Source organism: Colletotrichum scovillei (genome assembly GCF_011075155.1).
Source record: "Colletotrichum scovillei strain TJNH1 chromosome Unknown Contig00002, whole genome shotgun sequence".
NCBI classification, from domain to species: domain Eukaryota; kingdom Fungi; phylum Ascomycota; class Sordariomycetes; order Glomerellales; family Glomerellaceae; genus Colletotrichum; species Colletotrichum scovillei.
In genome coordinates, this window is record NW_023336260.1 from 3,831,404 (window position 1) to 3,844,663 (window position 13,260).

Consider the following 13,260-nt stretch of genomic DNA (forward strand, 5'->3'; position numbering starts at 1 on the left):
GGAGACGACCGGGACTCGGCCGGGTGAATGTGACCTTTTTCCTCGAATTCATGATGCTTCCCAGCTTTAGAAATGCACTGTTGAGCTCGTCTTATTGACCGAGAGACGGTGCAGGTATTTTGCTCGGACATGTAGCACTATGGAGCCATCCAAGTCATTTGGGCAACATGGACGTGGATGGCAAGTAGCACTTTGAACCGGCAATGCTCTCACTTCAAATCATGCAAAAGGAAAAGTCACAGCAAAATCTGTCGGTACGCCTGGAGCCTCGCCCATGTAGGAAAAAAGATGGGCATGGACTATGATGGTCCTGTTTTTCTCGCAGCCCGGCAAAAATCGAGATTTGAAGAAGGCGTAAACGCCCCTTCGCCCCTCGGTTTTCACCGCTCATAAATAGTGTATTTCCAGTCCTCTCCAGAGTGTACCGCAAAACGCGGCACAAGAAGGAGACCCTCGCCGAAGCAAAGACTCGTGAATAATCCAAGTGACTGGGTAGACGCTGCTGTATAGGTAGGTAAGGATGATTGAAGCTATCCTTCCTGTTTCGTTTTGGCTTCACACCACTTTCATGCTCTGACGCTATGGACACCGCAACAGAGCACAGGGAGACAATAAGTAATGCCCATTCTCGTAGGAGCTCGAGAATACCCCTGTTTGACTCACTTGAGCCTTTCGCTTTGGTTGCGCTGCCTGTCTTTGCAAAAATGTGGTGTTCGGCCAGTGAGTTTGATCAGGTAAAGGACATGGAGGGAAGGAAATTTTCTTCTCAGATTTTACGGTGCACCTTTCAGATTACATAATACACACCTAGCAACGGCCAGATTTTGAGGAAGGAACTCGTTGTGGAGACTCGGGAGAGGTGCCTGGCTTGTAACACAGCTGGCGCCGGCTGATTCGTCCCGCGCCGTGTAAGTCGGCGTTGGTGGATAACTTCAAATATCATGGGTTTCGATACTTTGACCGCAGCAAAGTCGATATATCATATTCGCTGACCTGAACGAACTGCCATTGTCTTCGTCAGATACAATTTCAACAGCTTTAGAAGTCATAGAGGGTGACAACTTTGCGACTATCCCCCTTCTCTAAGCTCAGCACGACCCTTCATGGGGCTGTAGCAACGCAAATGAAGATTTAGACAGACAGACAGACAAATGTAACAATTTTATCATCAGTGATTTTACCTGATAGCCATCAACCGTGCGCTACATTAAACCTGATGTTGGCGTCTCATTGTTTGTCACATTTACTGCGATTCACATATGAGTAAGGCATTTGGTACACTGACAGACAAACGCGGCCACGAACGGTACCATTTGTGTAATGATAATGATTGTTCAATAATGTTGACAAAGAAAGCGGTATACCCGAACACCTAGATAAGTTCATACAATCACTGCAGTCCGATGCGGGCTTAGATAAGACCAGCCCGGGCAGCCTCGCCACCGCCATCCTGAACGAGCTCGTCCATGCGCCTCTTGCCCTTTCCAATGCCTCCCTCACCGACACCCATCCTTCTGGCAACATATCTCTGTGCCACGACACCCACAGCCAGACTCAACAGCTCTTCGATCCACTCAGCGACCCACTCGCGGGGATCAACACCACCGCCCTCGACAATCTCACGGATCTCATCCGGGATGGATTGACCCAGGGAGCCCTCCTGGCCATCATCATTGCTGGCAGGAGTCAGCGGGTTGGCGGCATCCAACCAGCGGATCCACTTGGCCGGGATGGACTGGCTGATGGCCGAGTACTCAATCTCGTGGACGGGGTCGAGGCAGAAGACGGCGAAGCAAACCATCTCGTCTGCCTCATCCTGCTCGGCCACGGCCGAAGTCTCCTTCTCCTTCTCCACAGCCGACGTACTGGCGAAGAGACCCGAGTCGGCCGTGGTACCCACAGCCTGGATGGCAAGGAAGAGGTCGGAGCTGCGGACCGGGTTGTCTTCGCTCACCGGCTCAGTCGCACGTAGCCGAGCCTGCTCGACACCGCCGTGGGCTGCAAAGTACTCGCTGGCGTACCCCTCGGCTCCAGCACGGCAGAGCTTGGTGCCCTCGGTCAGACCCTTGATCAGACCCAGGTCACGCGGAGAGTCGGATTGTCTCCACCATGGACCGTCTCTCCAGCCCGCGCCACTGTCGTTGGAGTATTTGCGGCTGTGGGTTTCTTGGCCTCGCTGAATGACCATCAACTCGCCGCCCTCCACCTGGGACATGACGCGGGAGAAGGTGCCGTAGATCAATGGATCGAGGGAAGGGTACCCGACCATGTCGTGGGCGATGTGAATGAGGAGTCTCTCGTGAGAGCTGATGGGAGGGGCAATGGTGTGGAGGATATTCGTGAATGTCGGAAGAGCTTGCTGGCGAAGGTTGTCTCCTGTAAAGGCCGTGTTAACACCCAGTCATTCCTTCAATACCAGCGTGCCGTGGTCGCGTGCAGAAGACGGCAAAACCAGCTTATGAACTTACCGAGAGCCCTGAGGCCACCAACGTTTCCACGAACTTGTTCGGCCCATTTCTTGGCTTCCTCGTTCTTCTGAATCTCCTTCACAGCAGCCTCGGCCTGCTTCATGGCGGCAGTGGCCGTGTTGAAGATGCCACCCCACCAACCACCCCCAGCAGCCGGAGCGGGCGCGGCTTCGGGAGAAGCAGCTGATGAGGAGGCAGTGGCAAGCTGTTCAGCAGGCCTCTTCTCGGGTTCTTGCAGGTCGGAGCTCGTGGCACTGGGGGTGAAGCTCGCGCGGAGAGATCGTGCGCTGTCGGTAGACTTGCGGGGGGCGGTCGACTTGTCGTCGGTGGTAGGGGTTGCAGAGCGCTTGGGAATGCCCTTCGCTGCCGTCTCCTTAAGACGCGGCGTATGCGGACGGGAGGGTTGCTCGAGGTCCTTTTCGAGCTCGGCCAGGATGTCGTTATCGGCCATAGCCTTGGAAGCGGCGGTGGTAGGCTTGGGCTTCTTCTCGAGCGACTTCTTGGGGGGAGCGACATTGTCGCCAATTCCATCAAAGAGGTCGTCAATGTCGTCGCCAGCAGCGGCGGGCTTTGTCTTCTTGGAAGCCATGTTGGGCGATGGGAGGATTGTGGTGTTGGTGATGTTGCGGGGCAGGCGTCACTAGCTACAAGGTGCAGCACTTTGAGGGCGGTTAGGTAGCTCCAAAGGGGATGCTCGGCGAGCTTAGTCAGGCGACGCTAGGTATCAGGACACCGTGAAACAACAGCTCGAATGGAAGGAGCAATAATTATAGCGTGGGGTACGAAGTCCGACGGGCCAGGCCGAAGCGATCAAGGCAATAATATTGGTGGGTGTAACAGAGAGACACCAGCTCACTGCTCTACTGATGACGGGTGGTTATTGATGTTGACGAAGACGCAGTTGAACGTTCACCTCATGTTCTCCCTCCGACTGTGAACCAAACGGGGGACAGCTGATGCACCAGCGCAGGCACGCCGCACAGCACCACACACATTAGCGACAGCTGCTGGAGACATGCATCACATTCACCAGGGACGGGGACATGCATCAAGCGGAGAGAAGGGATGCGCTAGTCCATATCCGGAGTAGACGAGGAGCGTGTCATCTCATTGGCCCAGAGTGGACGCCCATCCCCAGTCGGAAATGAAAAAAGCGTGTCTTGTGGGTCCCCGTCTGAAGTCGCCATCTGGCCAGGCTGGGTTCCCATTCTTGGTCTGGCACGGCTTACAGCAGGCTTTTAGGGGTCATGATCAGTGCATTACAGAGGCTTCCCTGCTGAAGGTTTCTTATTAGTGGCAAGTTACAGGGGATAGAGCACTAAAGTGGCATCCCCCAGCTCCCATCAGAGGCCCTGGGAAGCTTGACGAGACGGGAACTTGGGGTGAGAGTCAGCCAGAGGTAGTAGGTACGTATCCCACTCTCGAGTCCCTTCCCCCTTCCCCCTTGGGCCCTTGTACCCACGTACCGTCTTTTCTTCCTTCCTTCCCATTGCCTGGTCCAGGCGTGGCTGGCTCGGAAGGACTAACAGCCAATGCCAGTGCAGGAGCGTTCCAAAGTGGCCCAGTCGTGCCTTCCCTTTCTCTCACCCGGCCCCTGCCAGCCAGTAACGGAACGGAAGGAAGTGGCAGCCAGCCTGAGCCAGGCCAGCAAGAGCAACAGGTGGACGCAGACGTGGACAGGGCCCCGGCTGGCAAGGCAAAATTGAGAAATGCAACTCAAAGTGAAGACGGGAAGGAGCCATCTCAGCAACAAGACAGGAAGGGGCCACCAACAGCACAAATCACGACCTTTTCCACCTCAGATATCTTACCCTCACGACTTCTTTGCCCTCTTGAAAATATCGTCGCTATTTTCTTTGGCTCTTTAGCTTTCTTCAGAGCGTATTTTTGTTTGCTCTGGCTATCGCGCAGACCCGTCCTGTCTGCTCTCAAATTTGACGTCTTATTTGGTATTGGCAACAGCAAGGCCCGTTTCTCTCAGCTCAGGTCTCTTTCGGTCTCGCTCACTCACACTCACCACTCACCACTCACACAACCTCTGGCTCTCACTCTCAGCTCTCAGTCGGGTGGTCCAAGTCAAGTCAAACCACCACATCACCACTTACTTGCATCAAACCCGGTTTTTTTGCCAGCACCTTCACATTCAACCTCCTTCCCCCTACCGACAGCCTCTTACTCCCATCCGTCAAATCTACGACGGGACAAGGGTTCGCTAGCTCTTCATTCACATCATATCAATATTCAGAGCAGTCGTCTCCCGTCTCATTGAATGACTTCTCGGCTTTCTCCGCCATCTTATTGCGGCTCCCCTTCTACCCCCGAATCATCTACACATCCGTCTCCGTAAGCCAGGTCACCTCTTCACCTGTTCTTACTTGGACTGCACCATCACATAACCGCTGCTCTTACAGATATGGACCAGCGCTCTCGCGGTGGCCGTCCGAATCGCCGGAAAACTCTTCCCACTTCCAGCATCCAGTCTGATACCAGCGCAGGCGGCGAGTCAAACTCGAGCATCATGACGCGCTCTCCTCCTGTTGCTGCCTCCCGCACTCCTCAGACGGCACCTCAAAATCGCCGCAACGCAAAGCCCATTCCTATGAATAACCCCTTCAGTGTTCGCTCATCTCCCAGCACGGGCGGATCCGGTCCTGGCCCTGGCAAGGCTCTTAGAAAGAGATCTCGCACCAGCGGCTTTGACGGGCCCGCCGATGAAGAAGACGAGACTTACCGCAAGGGCCCTCACACTTTGAGAAAGCGTGCGAAAATCGACTACTCCGCCGCAGACTTTGAGGATGAGCTGCCCGAGATCGCAATCCCGGCTCCTCGCACTGCTACCCGTAAGAAGCGGGCTGACAGTGAAGTCGTCGACGAGGAGTACTACACGCCCACGGCACAGAAGCGCCGCGCCAACTCGAGAGAATTTTCCGTCGCCAGCATTACCGCTGCTCGTCGTCGGACCCCGGCCCGGAAGAACGTCGTCGAACAGCAATCCTTCTACTCTCAGCAATCAGACGAGGATATTGTCAAGGACACTATTGAAGTGGTGGGCGATTCTTCTGACCTCATCAGCTCTGATGATGCATCTGACCATGATGACAATGACAAGGACATTTCCGGTCACGCCTCCCTTCCAGAAAACCATGACCAGCTCTCGTCACCCATCCAGCGCAAGACTCAGGTAATACTTCAATTGGCATCTCCCATCAGCCATCAGATCATCAAGCAGGATGAGAGTCAATCGAGCCAAGCACAAACCGTTCCCGGCGACATTGTTACCGCCGCGGATGAGGTATCAGGCCCTATCATCGCTCACCCTCAGCCCATCCGCGTCAATCAAGTCACCATTATCGGAAACACTGGCCCGCGCCCAGACACCGAGGCGACAACAGTTCATCATGGCCACTTCGTCGAGGATTATTCTATCCAGCCCAAGAGAGAGGCCAGTTCTCCCGTGCGGCCTACCGAAAGTGTACCGCAGAGAACGGCTCTACCGGAGATGGCTGAGCCGGCAGTCAACGCCGACTCTGCAGTTGTCTCCGGTACTCAGGAAAATTCCGCACCAGCCGTTGCTCAGATTTTCAACGCCACCAACAACATCGACCATGTCAACGTCGCACAGCCGATTGAAGAACCACGAGAGTCTATCGCCGAAGTGTCAACAGAGGACACAAAGGTAAATGGTCATATCGAAGCGACCGAAAATAAGCTTCCGCCTCAAGAGGAGCCATCAGATACACAGCCCACCGCCCCTTCACAAGATGTCGACGTCTCTGCATCATTCACAACTCAGTCCGAGGATTTATCCCGGCCCCAAGACGAGATGGACGTTGACGTTGTAGAGGAACCCGATGCAGAAATGCAGGACGATGTTGCTGCTCCTGAACCCGTTGCTGTTCCCGAACCCAAAGCAGCATCCCCGCAACCCCAACCCGCCGCTCCTGAGGCGAAAAAGAAGCGCTATCCGTGGTCCCACCTTACACCTTACATTGATGGCGAATATGTCACCCACTCCATCTACCCGGTCGCTGTCGAGGCATCTGCGCCCACCTCAAATGCCGACGCCGCTGAAACTTCCGGCGAGCGAGAGATTGCTGAAGAGACGCCCGAGAATGCCAATGCGAATGCCCATGGTCAGGGTGCTGAAGCAGACGCAGAAGACGGTGCCAATGCCGATGCAGACGGCGAAGTTGACGACACTGAGCGCGATGCCGATCACGACGAGGATCTCGCACCCGACAGCCAAGGCCAGCAACTTTCCCAAGGGTCCGCTTACAACTCGGCTGCCCCGACTCCCGCACTTACGCCCCGCCAAGGGTCGCCTGTTGTACCCTCAGCCGCAACTGGAACTAGCACGCCGGCCTTGATGCCGAAGCAACGCTTCAGAAAACAGTACAGGTTTAAAAAGGTCAGAGACCCTGCCGAATTCCTAGCCTTCTTAAAGGACTCTGAGGACCTCCCCCAGGAGGAGCTCTGGGACCTTCTGGCTCAGGCCAATGAGTGCCTCCTTGCCTATCAAGAGGAGTACAAAGAGTGCAGCAGGGTCGTAGATGATCAAGAGAATGCCCAGCGTCGCGCCATTCAGGATGCCGCCTACGAAAAGAAGACTGCCGACTTGAACGCCTTTGCCAAGGTAGACTCATACATCGAAAAGGAGTTTGAGGTGCAGGGCTCCCGAGCCACGATCAAGGAGAAAGACGCCGGAATTCTCGAGCAACGCTTGCAAGACAGGATCATGGCCGCCACGTATCACTTCGAGTACGATCCTCACCCCAACAAAGTCGGCAACCAAGATCCCGGCGCTCAGAAGGGTGGTGGAGGCGAAGGTGTTCGCCAACTTCGAAGCCAGCCGCAAGCAAGCGCCAAGGCTGCCGAGGGCGACGGAGTCATCGTCTCTGGCAAGAGAACTCGCAACCCCCCGAAGTTGTTTGACGGCGTGTTACAGGACGACCACCGTGCAGCAACTCCGGGAAGCATCAAGCCGGGCCCGAAGAAGCGCGGCAGGGCTGCTGCCGCAGAAAAAGCGGCTTCAGCTCAAGACCCCGAAGAGGAGCCCGAGCCTGAGCCACAAACAGTTTCACCTGCCAAGCCCGGCCCCAAGAAGAGAGGGCCGAGGGGTAGGAAGTCTGCCGTTGTGGTCTCGGAGCCGAATTCGCCTGCTCCCGAAGAAGAGGCCATCGCCCCGCCACCGGAGCCAGAGCAGGTACAGCCTCCCAAGCGCAAGCGTGGTAGACAACCAAAATCGGCTGCCATTGTCGAGGAAGAGCCAGAGGAGCCCGAGAAACCGACCCCCAAGAGAGGTCGCGCAGCGCAGCGAAAGAGCAACGGCCATGTTGCTGTTGTTGCACCCGAGACAACCGACGAATCCCGCCCTACCTCAGCATCATCTATGGCCACTATCTCGGATGCCGGGTCTACCTACGGACTGCGCCAGAAGAAGCGTCAGCGAAATTGGCAGGACGAGGAGGAAGTCGATGAGGAAGAAGTGGAGGCCGAACCCCAGCCTAAGAAGGCTCGCATCATCCGCATCAACAGAAAGCAAAGCGCACCGGAGCTCGCATCCAAAGAGACGCTGGGCGAACATATTCTCGCTGATATACACCGTTTCGCCGCGACTCTCGATGCAGCCGAGTCCCCTCAGTCCCGGATGATAGTGTCATTCAAGCTGATTAACAATGGCTCAAGATGGACCATCAAGCCCCCAGCCTCACCGCGCCAAACATCTACCGACGTCAGCGAGTACAACCTGTCGACCCCTCGACCAGCGCCAGTGTCTGCACCTACCTCGGCCAAGTCATCGGCCCCGCCTAGCCAGGCTGAAGGGGAGGAGAAGGATTACTCCACCATGACCAAGTCAGAGAAGATGTCGGCCTCGATGAAAAGTACGCTTCACTAAACCCCATCACTGATGTTACAGTTCACTAACAGTTTCTCTAGAACGATGGCTCAATGGCAGCATGCAAGGCGCTGTCAATAAAAGAAAGGCCACTCTCGCTGCGAAGAAGGCAGCAGCTGCCGCGGCCGAGGCTGATGCGGCCCGAATCGCTCAGCAAAAGGCGATGCAACTCCAGCAATCTGGACAACCGGCACCTTTCCCCATGGGACAGGGACAGTAACGAACCCAAACACAACTACACACGTCCGTCAGAAACGGCACGTTTGACTACCACGCAGAGCAGGATGATGACCTATACGGATCACATCGAAAAAAACACAACCGCAAAAGGTCACGAGACCCACGAATATCATTACCAGCATCATGTGCTTCTCAGAGCAACTATTTTCCAGTCTTCTACGATCAGCATTGTATACCCATTCGCATGACGAAAGTCGCATCCGGATGGCAGTGGACGTGTTCGGGCACACGAATACGCAAAAAGCCCGCACGCCGATACACACCTAATTCAGTTTTCTTGTTCGAGTACACATATCGGGAGAGGCACCTTGAGAGATGATCTCTCCTACATCAGCATCGGGAAGCGAGGGCATCCGACTTTTTCCCATTTTTCGATTCGAGTGTTGGAAACCAAAAAAGAGGAGAGAGCGTATGGATCTTTGCATTGATGGATTGACGGAACGGCACACCGACCTCGGCTCTCATAATCGACTGAGAAGTCTCACAGTGCCGCCGTCTCCGTCACTTTTTCTTTTTGTCGAATCTTTCTTCTTCGGCTTTTGTGTATTTGCGCGAAACTTTTCTTGATTTCAGACGACGAATACGAAATTTCGTCGATTTGGCACCAGCTCGCTGAGGTGAGTGGTCTTTCGGAGGTGGCGCGTCAACGGAAGTGGAGAGTCAAGTCGTGGACTGTCTGGTACTCAGCCTTGGGGAAGGAGAGGGAGCTTTCGCATGTCTGAGCGGCTCATGGATAAGGGATTTTGGCTCTGGTTTCCTATTCATAGGATTTCGTTGAGACGCCCTAGGATATGGGTTGGTGATGAATGGGTGGGGCTTGTCTTCTGGTACGAGGGCGGTGCAAGAATAGAGTCGATACTCTAATGAAATTGACGTTGATGCCATATATGTATGACATGGTCTTTCTGTGCTCATCTTGAAGTCTCTTGTCTACCTGGCGGTTATAACAGTGGCGGAGTAGCGTTTTGTGAGTCTTTGCTTGCTGAGGTTAAACTTTCCTCGATTCTTGAAAGACCAGCATGCCTCCGTCGTCGACTCTCCCTACGCTATCAAAACGAACCAAAGTAATCCCGCGTAAGTACCTGTCGCTGCAGTTACAGTTGGCGACCCAAAGTCGGCTACTGTGTTCCTCGCCTGTTATCTTTAGTACGCAAGCTGACTACCGCTTTTGTGGGTGGAAATAATTTCGCGTGCAATACCGGAATCTCCCCGCACCGCTCACGACCTTCATTCTGAGTTTTCAGCGGTATTCGGGACAGCCCAGCCGGTTCCACATTCTCATTATCCCAACTGCAAACGTACCGGACGATGCGGTAGAGAGGGCTAAGGTACAAGGCAGCGGGGCACACATTGCAGATGCTCCCGAAACAACGACCTCTTCCTCTGCCTGCCTCTCATGCATATTGAGAATAGGTAGTGTCCGCCTCAATCATCCCCCCCACAGTCAGGGCGAACTAGGCCGCGGACCACGCAAATTGACGAGGCAGCCACCAAGCACTGCAATTTTGACACGCCCCAAGGCCATATCATTACCATAGAAGACTCCTACCAGATGCAGCCTTGGCTATTTCCCTCTCCCTCTGAAACTCGGCCTCGCATTCGGGCTGCAGCCGTGCAGCTCCTACAATACTACAATGTGTCTGCGCCGGTGTTGCTCACCGAGACTTGGATTCTTCGAGAGTCCACCGTCGGGCATCATCATCCAACACAAGCAGGTGCCGAGAGAAAAGCTAACTCATCTCGGTGATCACTTTGATCATAACTAGATGCCTTCTATAACCACACCTGATGACTTTCAAGTAGTCACTCGCTGGGCATCGAGACGACAACCAGGCCACGCCTCGATGTCATCACTGATGCAATGAAACGCGTCGGCATACTACGATTCCCACTCTCTCCAAAGGATCGAATGTCTTCAAATCGTGTACAAGCTGCAACCTCTCTGTCCTCTTTCATACGCTCATTGGTGCCGGTTAGGAGTATGGTAAGCCGGACCTAATCTGGCATATTGCGATTATGGTCATGACCATGACCAACACCACTACGTCCTTCCTTGCTTCCTGGGCGCATGCGAGCATCCCTTTGTAATCGTACAGGTGGCTTCTTAAAGGTATCAACTTCTCACTTGATTTATCCTGCATCAGAACGAGGCGATGCTCAACTGGCACCCCATTCTGGTGGTTCAGAGAGGGGTTGAACACCAATCATGGCCCTTGTCAGCGAGTAGCCTCACAGCAAAAAGGGCCTTGTTGCACTGCAATTTTGGTCGCTCACCAGGCTTCAAGTTCGGCAATCCTTGGGCATAGTTTTACGTGGATCTACGGCGTGTGCGGAAGTGCGTTGGCCCCGTCATGCTGCCAGTCCCGCGATGCAAAAACGCCTCCTCAATAGGTCTTCTTCCCGATCCTTGATACCTCCATGTTTATATGAGATGACAGAATATACGTCCTAGTGCGTTTAACTACATTTCGAGCAATGACTTCCGCTTCTCCAACCAGCTATCAAATATCGCAATGCTGAACAGTGTCTAGCCTGGATCGACACCAAGATTGGTAGCAGGCACTGGGGTCGATTTGAAAGCATCTCTTTACAACGCGATCTTCGCTTGGGTTCATATCAATCAAATGCACCGAGTTGTCAGCACCGGCCATGCGGGGAAGACGAGTAGGTTCACGGCGCAGAGGCAGCATCACAACAACGCAAGTCAATACCCTACAGGTGGAGGACATGGACAACGGGTGAGTGGTGCTGGACTGTCCCAGGCTAATTGAGGGAAAAGTAGATGCATGGCCTGCGAGGGGTTTAAGATTGCTGTGCAGTCGAGCCTCATTCCTTTGTCTCCAACGTCGCTTTCCGTCGCCACCAATAAAAGCGGGAGGAGGTGAGATGACGGGGAGCAAACTACATGCAGATATCGCTGACACGGACACGACTTACTCTGATTTCCTGAGCATTTGCCTCGTTGGGGTTTGGCGACATCCGCCCACTTAATAGCATAACATAGACATAGTCAATTCACTCGCGGCAAGTGCGCCAACATGGGAGCACCAAGGAGAGCAGGAGGCAAATATGTGTAACGTGCGCAAAGAATCGGATTTTTGTATCTCTCCTGTATGCGAAATGCCTGGTATGAATTTCTTTCCCTTTACACGCCACAGCCGAAATGCAGAGCCTGCCAGTCCAGCGAGGAAACTAAAAAGAAAAAAACCAGGCCCACAACCCTCTTTCAGATGGTGTTTTGTGTGTGATGATGGAATCCATTCGACCTCGCTCTCTTTCACTTCATGACGACAGGGTGGGGGGAGAGAGGTGTCAAGGAGAAGAGAGGAGGAGGGGTGATGAAGTATGTCCCAATGGTTCGCACCGGTTGACCTAATCCGTAGCCATAACGTCGTCCTTTTCGCCCTTTTATTTCTTGACTTGTGTAAAAAAAAAACTCCTTTACATGACGACACCAGAGTTGCTGGCAATACGCTGGATTGGGTGTTAGTCTCGTATATCCAAAGACCGATTGTGTTTGGAAAGACTTACGGGCCAGAGCTCAGCAGCCTCCTTACCGACGGGGCCGGTAATGGCGGAGCCCTTCATCTCACCCTTGGGGTTGACGATCTGGAGTAATTGTGTTAGCGACAGTTCTTGATTGTCACCTCGAAACAGCAACGCCATCTTGAGAGCTTGACCATGCGAAAGCCGCACAGCCAAGTTCCGTCCGACGCGCCCCATCCCCCAGATATCGGATAGTACTTACGACACCGGCGTTGTCCTCGAAGTACAGGAAGACACCGTCGAAACGCTTCCAGGGCTTGGACTGGCGAACGATGACGGCGGGGTGGACCTTCTTGCGGAGTTCGGGCTTTCCCTTCTTGACGGTGGCCATGACCATGTCACCGACACCACCGGCGGGCAGTCTGTTGAGGCGGGCACCGATACCCTTGACGGAGATGATGTAAAGGTTACGGGCACCAGAGTTGTCGGCGCAGTTCATGACGGCACCACTGAAGCAACAGAGTCAGCAACGAGGTTCCCACCACAGAGAGAAGGGTTTCTCTCATTGGGGAGAGAGGAGAGTTCGTACACGGGAAGACCGAGGGTCATCTTGAGCTTGCCACCGGGGGCACCGCGACTGTAGGAATCTGGTCAGCACTTCCGCATCTTGATGATTGCCGGAATGTTTTCTGCTCATGTCTCCTCCATTGTCGGCGCAAAATTTCGTTTCTCGTGGTGGGCTAGCGGTGGGCGAAGTGTTGTCGTTTCGCGCAGTGTTTTTGTGTTCCATTCGTGCATGTCGTCAGTCGGTGTTTCTGTCGCAGTCGAAGCCCAATCCAACAATTCCGGCCGTTGCCTTGCTGTCTTCAAAATTTCCTCCTCTTTCCCTGCGTCGGTCGTGGTGTTGTCGTGTGTCGAAATTTCGAGCGCCCGCCCGCTTCCCGCCGCGTGCATCCCACCAAAACCTCCGTCGTCGCTGGAGGAGGGGTGAAAAGAAGCCGAAAATTTTGCGCCGTCCCTGGATTCGAAGAGTAGAATGACAATGACTTACGAGAGCTTGGCCATTGTGTCGGTTTGGGGGTGTCGGAATCAACTACGGGGCTGGCTGGAGGGTTAGATGGCGGACGTGGAATCGTGAACTAGGCTGGAAATTTCACGACTTCGAAAATG

General features: G+C 54.2%; 3 protein-coding genes across 3 annotated transcripts; 1 reads left to right on the top strand and 2 right to left on the bottom strand.

Annotated features, from left to right (window-relative positions):
• Positions 1-1,293: 1,293 nt before the first annotated feature.
• On the bottom strand, positions 1,294-3,369 carry HER10_EVM0007940 (uncharacterized protein). Its single transcript, XM_035477478.1, has 2 exons — positions 2,469-3,369; positions 1,294-2,376 (listed from the first exon to the last, which is right to left on the bottom strand). The coding sequence occupies exons 1-2, from the start codon at positions 3,055-3,057 to the stop codon at positions 1,412-1,414; spliced, it is 1,554 nt and encodes a 517-aa protein (XP_035337403.1). The 5' UTR covers positions 3,058-3,369; the 3' UTR covers positions 1,294-1,411.
• An 856-nt stretch (positions 3,370-4,225) lies between these two features.
• Positions 4,226-9,274, top strand: HER10_EVM0003625 (uncharacterized protein). Its single transcript, XM_035482933.1, has 2 exons — positions 4,226-8,350; positions 8,406-9,274. Exons 1-2 carry the CDS (start codon positions 4,882-4,884, stop codon positions 8,582-8,584), a joined length of 3,648 nt encoding a protein of 1,215 aa, XP_035337072.1. The 5' UTR covers positions 4,226-4,881; the 3' UTR covers positions 8,585-9,274.
• Positions 9,275-11,677: 2,403 nt separating this feature from the next.
• On the bottom strand, positions 11,678-13,260 carry HER10_EVM0003201 (60S ribosomal protein L23). Its single transcript, XM_035472885.1, has 5 exons — positions 13,142-13,260; positions 12,680-12,727; positions 12,353-12,599; positions 12,136-12,213; positions 11,678-12,078 (listed from the first exon to the last, which is right to left on the bottom strand). The coding sequence occupies exons 1-5, from the start codon at positions 13,153-13,155 to the stop codon at positions 12,046-12,048; spliced, it is 420 nt and encodes a 139-aa protein (XP_035337031.1). The 5' UTR covers positions 13,156-13,260; the 3' UTR covers positions 11,678-12,045.

Bases quoted from the DNA above. Each gene is read 5' to 3' on its own strand.
- HER10_EVM0007940 (XM_035477478.1), bottom strand. From the start codon at position 3,057: ATGGCTTCCAAGAAGACAAAGCCCGCCGCTGCTGGCGACGACATTGAC. The intron at 2,377-2,468 runs GTAAGTTCATAA...CGGCCTTTACAG, and splicing joins TGGTGGCCTCAGGGCTCTCG to GAGACAACCTTCGCCAGCAA.
- HER10_EVM0003625 (XM_035482933.1), top strand. From the start codon at position 4,882: ATGGACCAGCGCTCTCGCGGTGGCCGTCCGAATCGCCGGAAAACTCTT. The intron at 8,351-8,405 runs GTACGCTTCACT...CAGTTTCTCTAG, and splicing joins GATGTCGGCCTCGATGAAAA to AACGATGGCTCAATGGCAGC.
- HER10_EVM0003201 (XM_035472885.1), bottom strand. The intron at 12,214-12,352 runs GTAAGTACTATC...CAATTACTCCAG, and splicing joins TCGAGGACAACGCCGGTGTC to ATCGTCAACCCCAAGGGTGA. The intron at 12,079-12,135 runs GTAAGTCTTTCC...CACCCAATCCAG, and splicing joins AGGCTGCTGAGCTCTGGCCC to CGTATTGCCAGCAACTCTGG.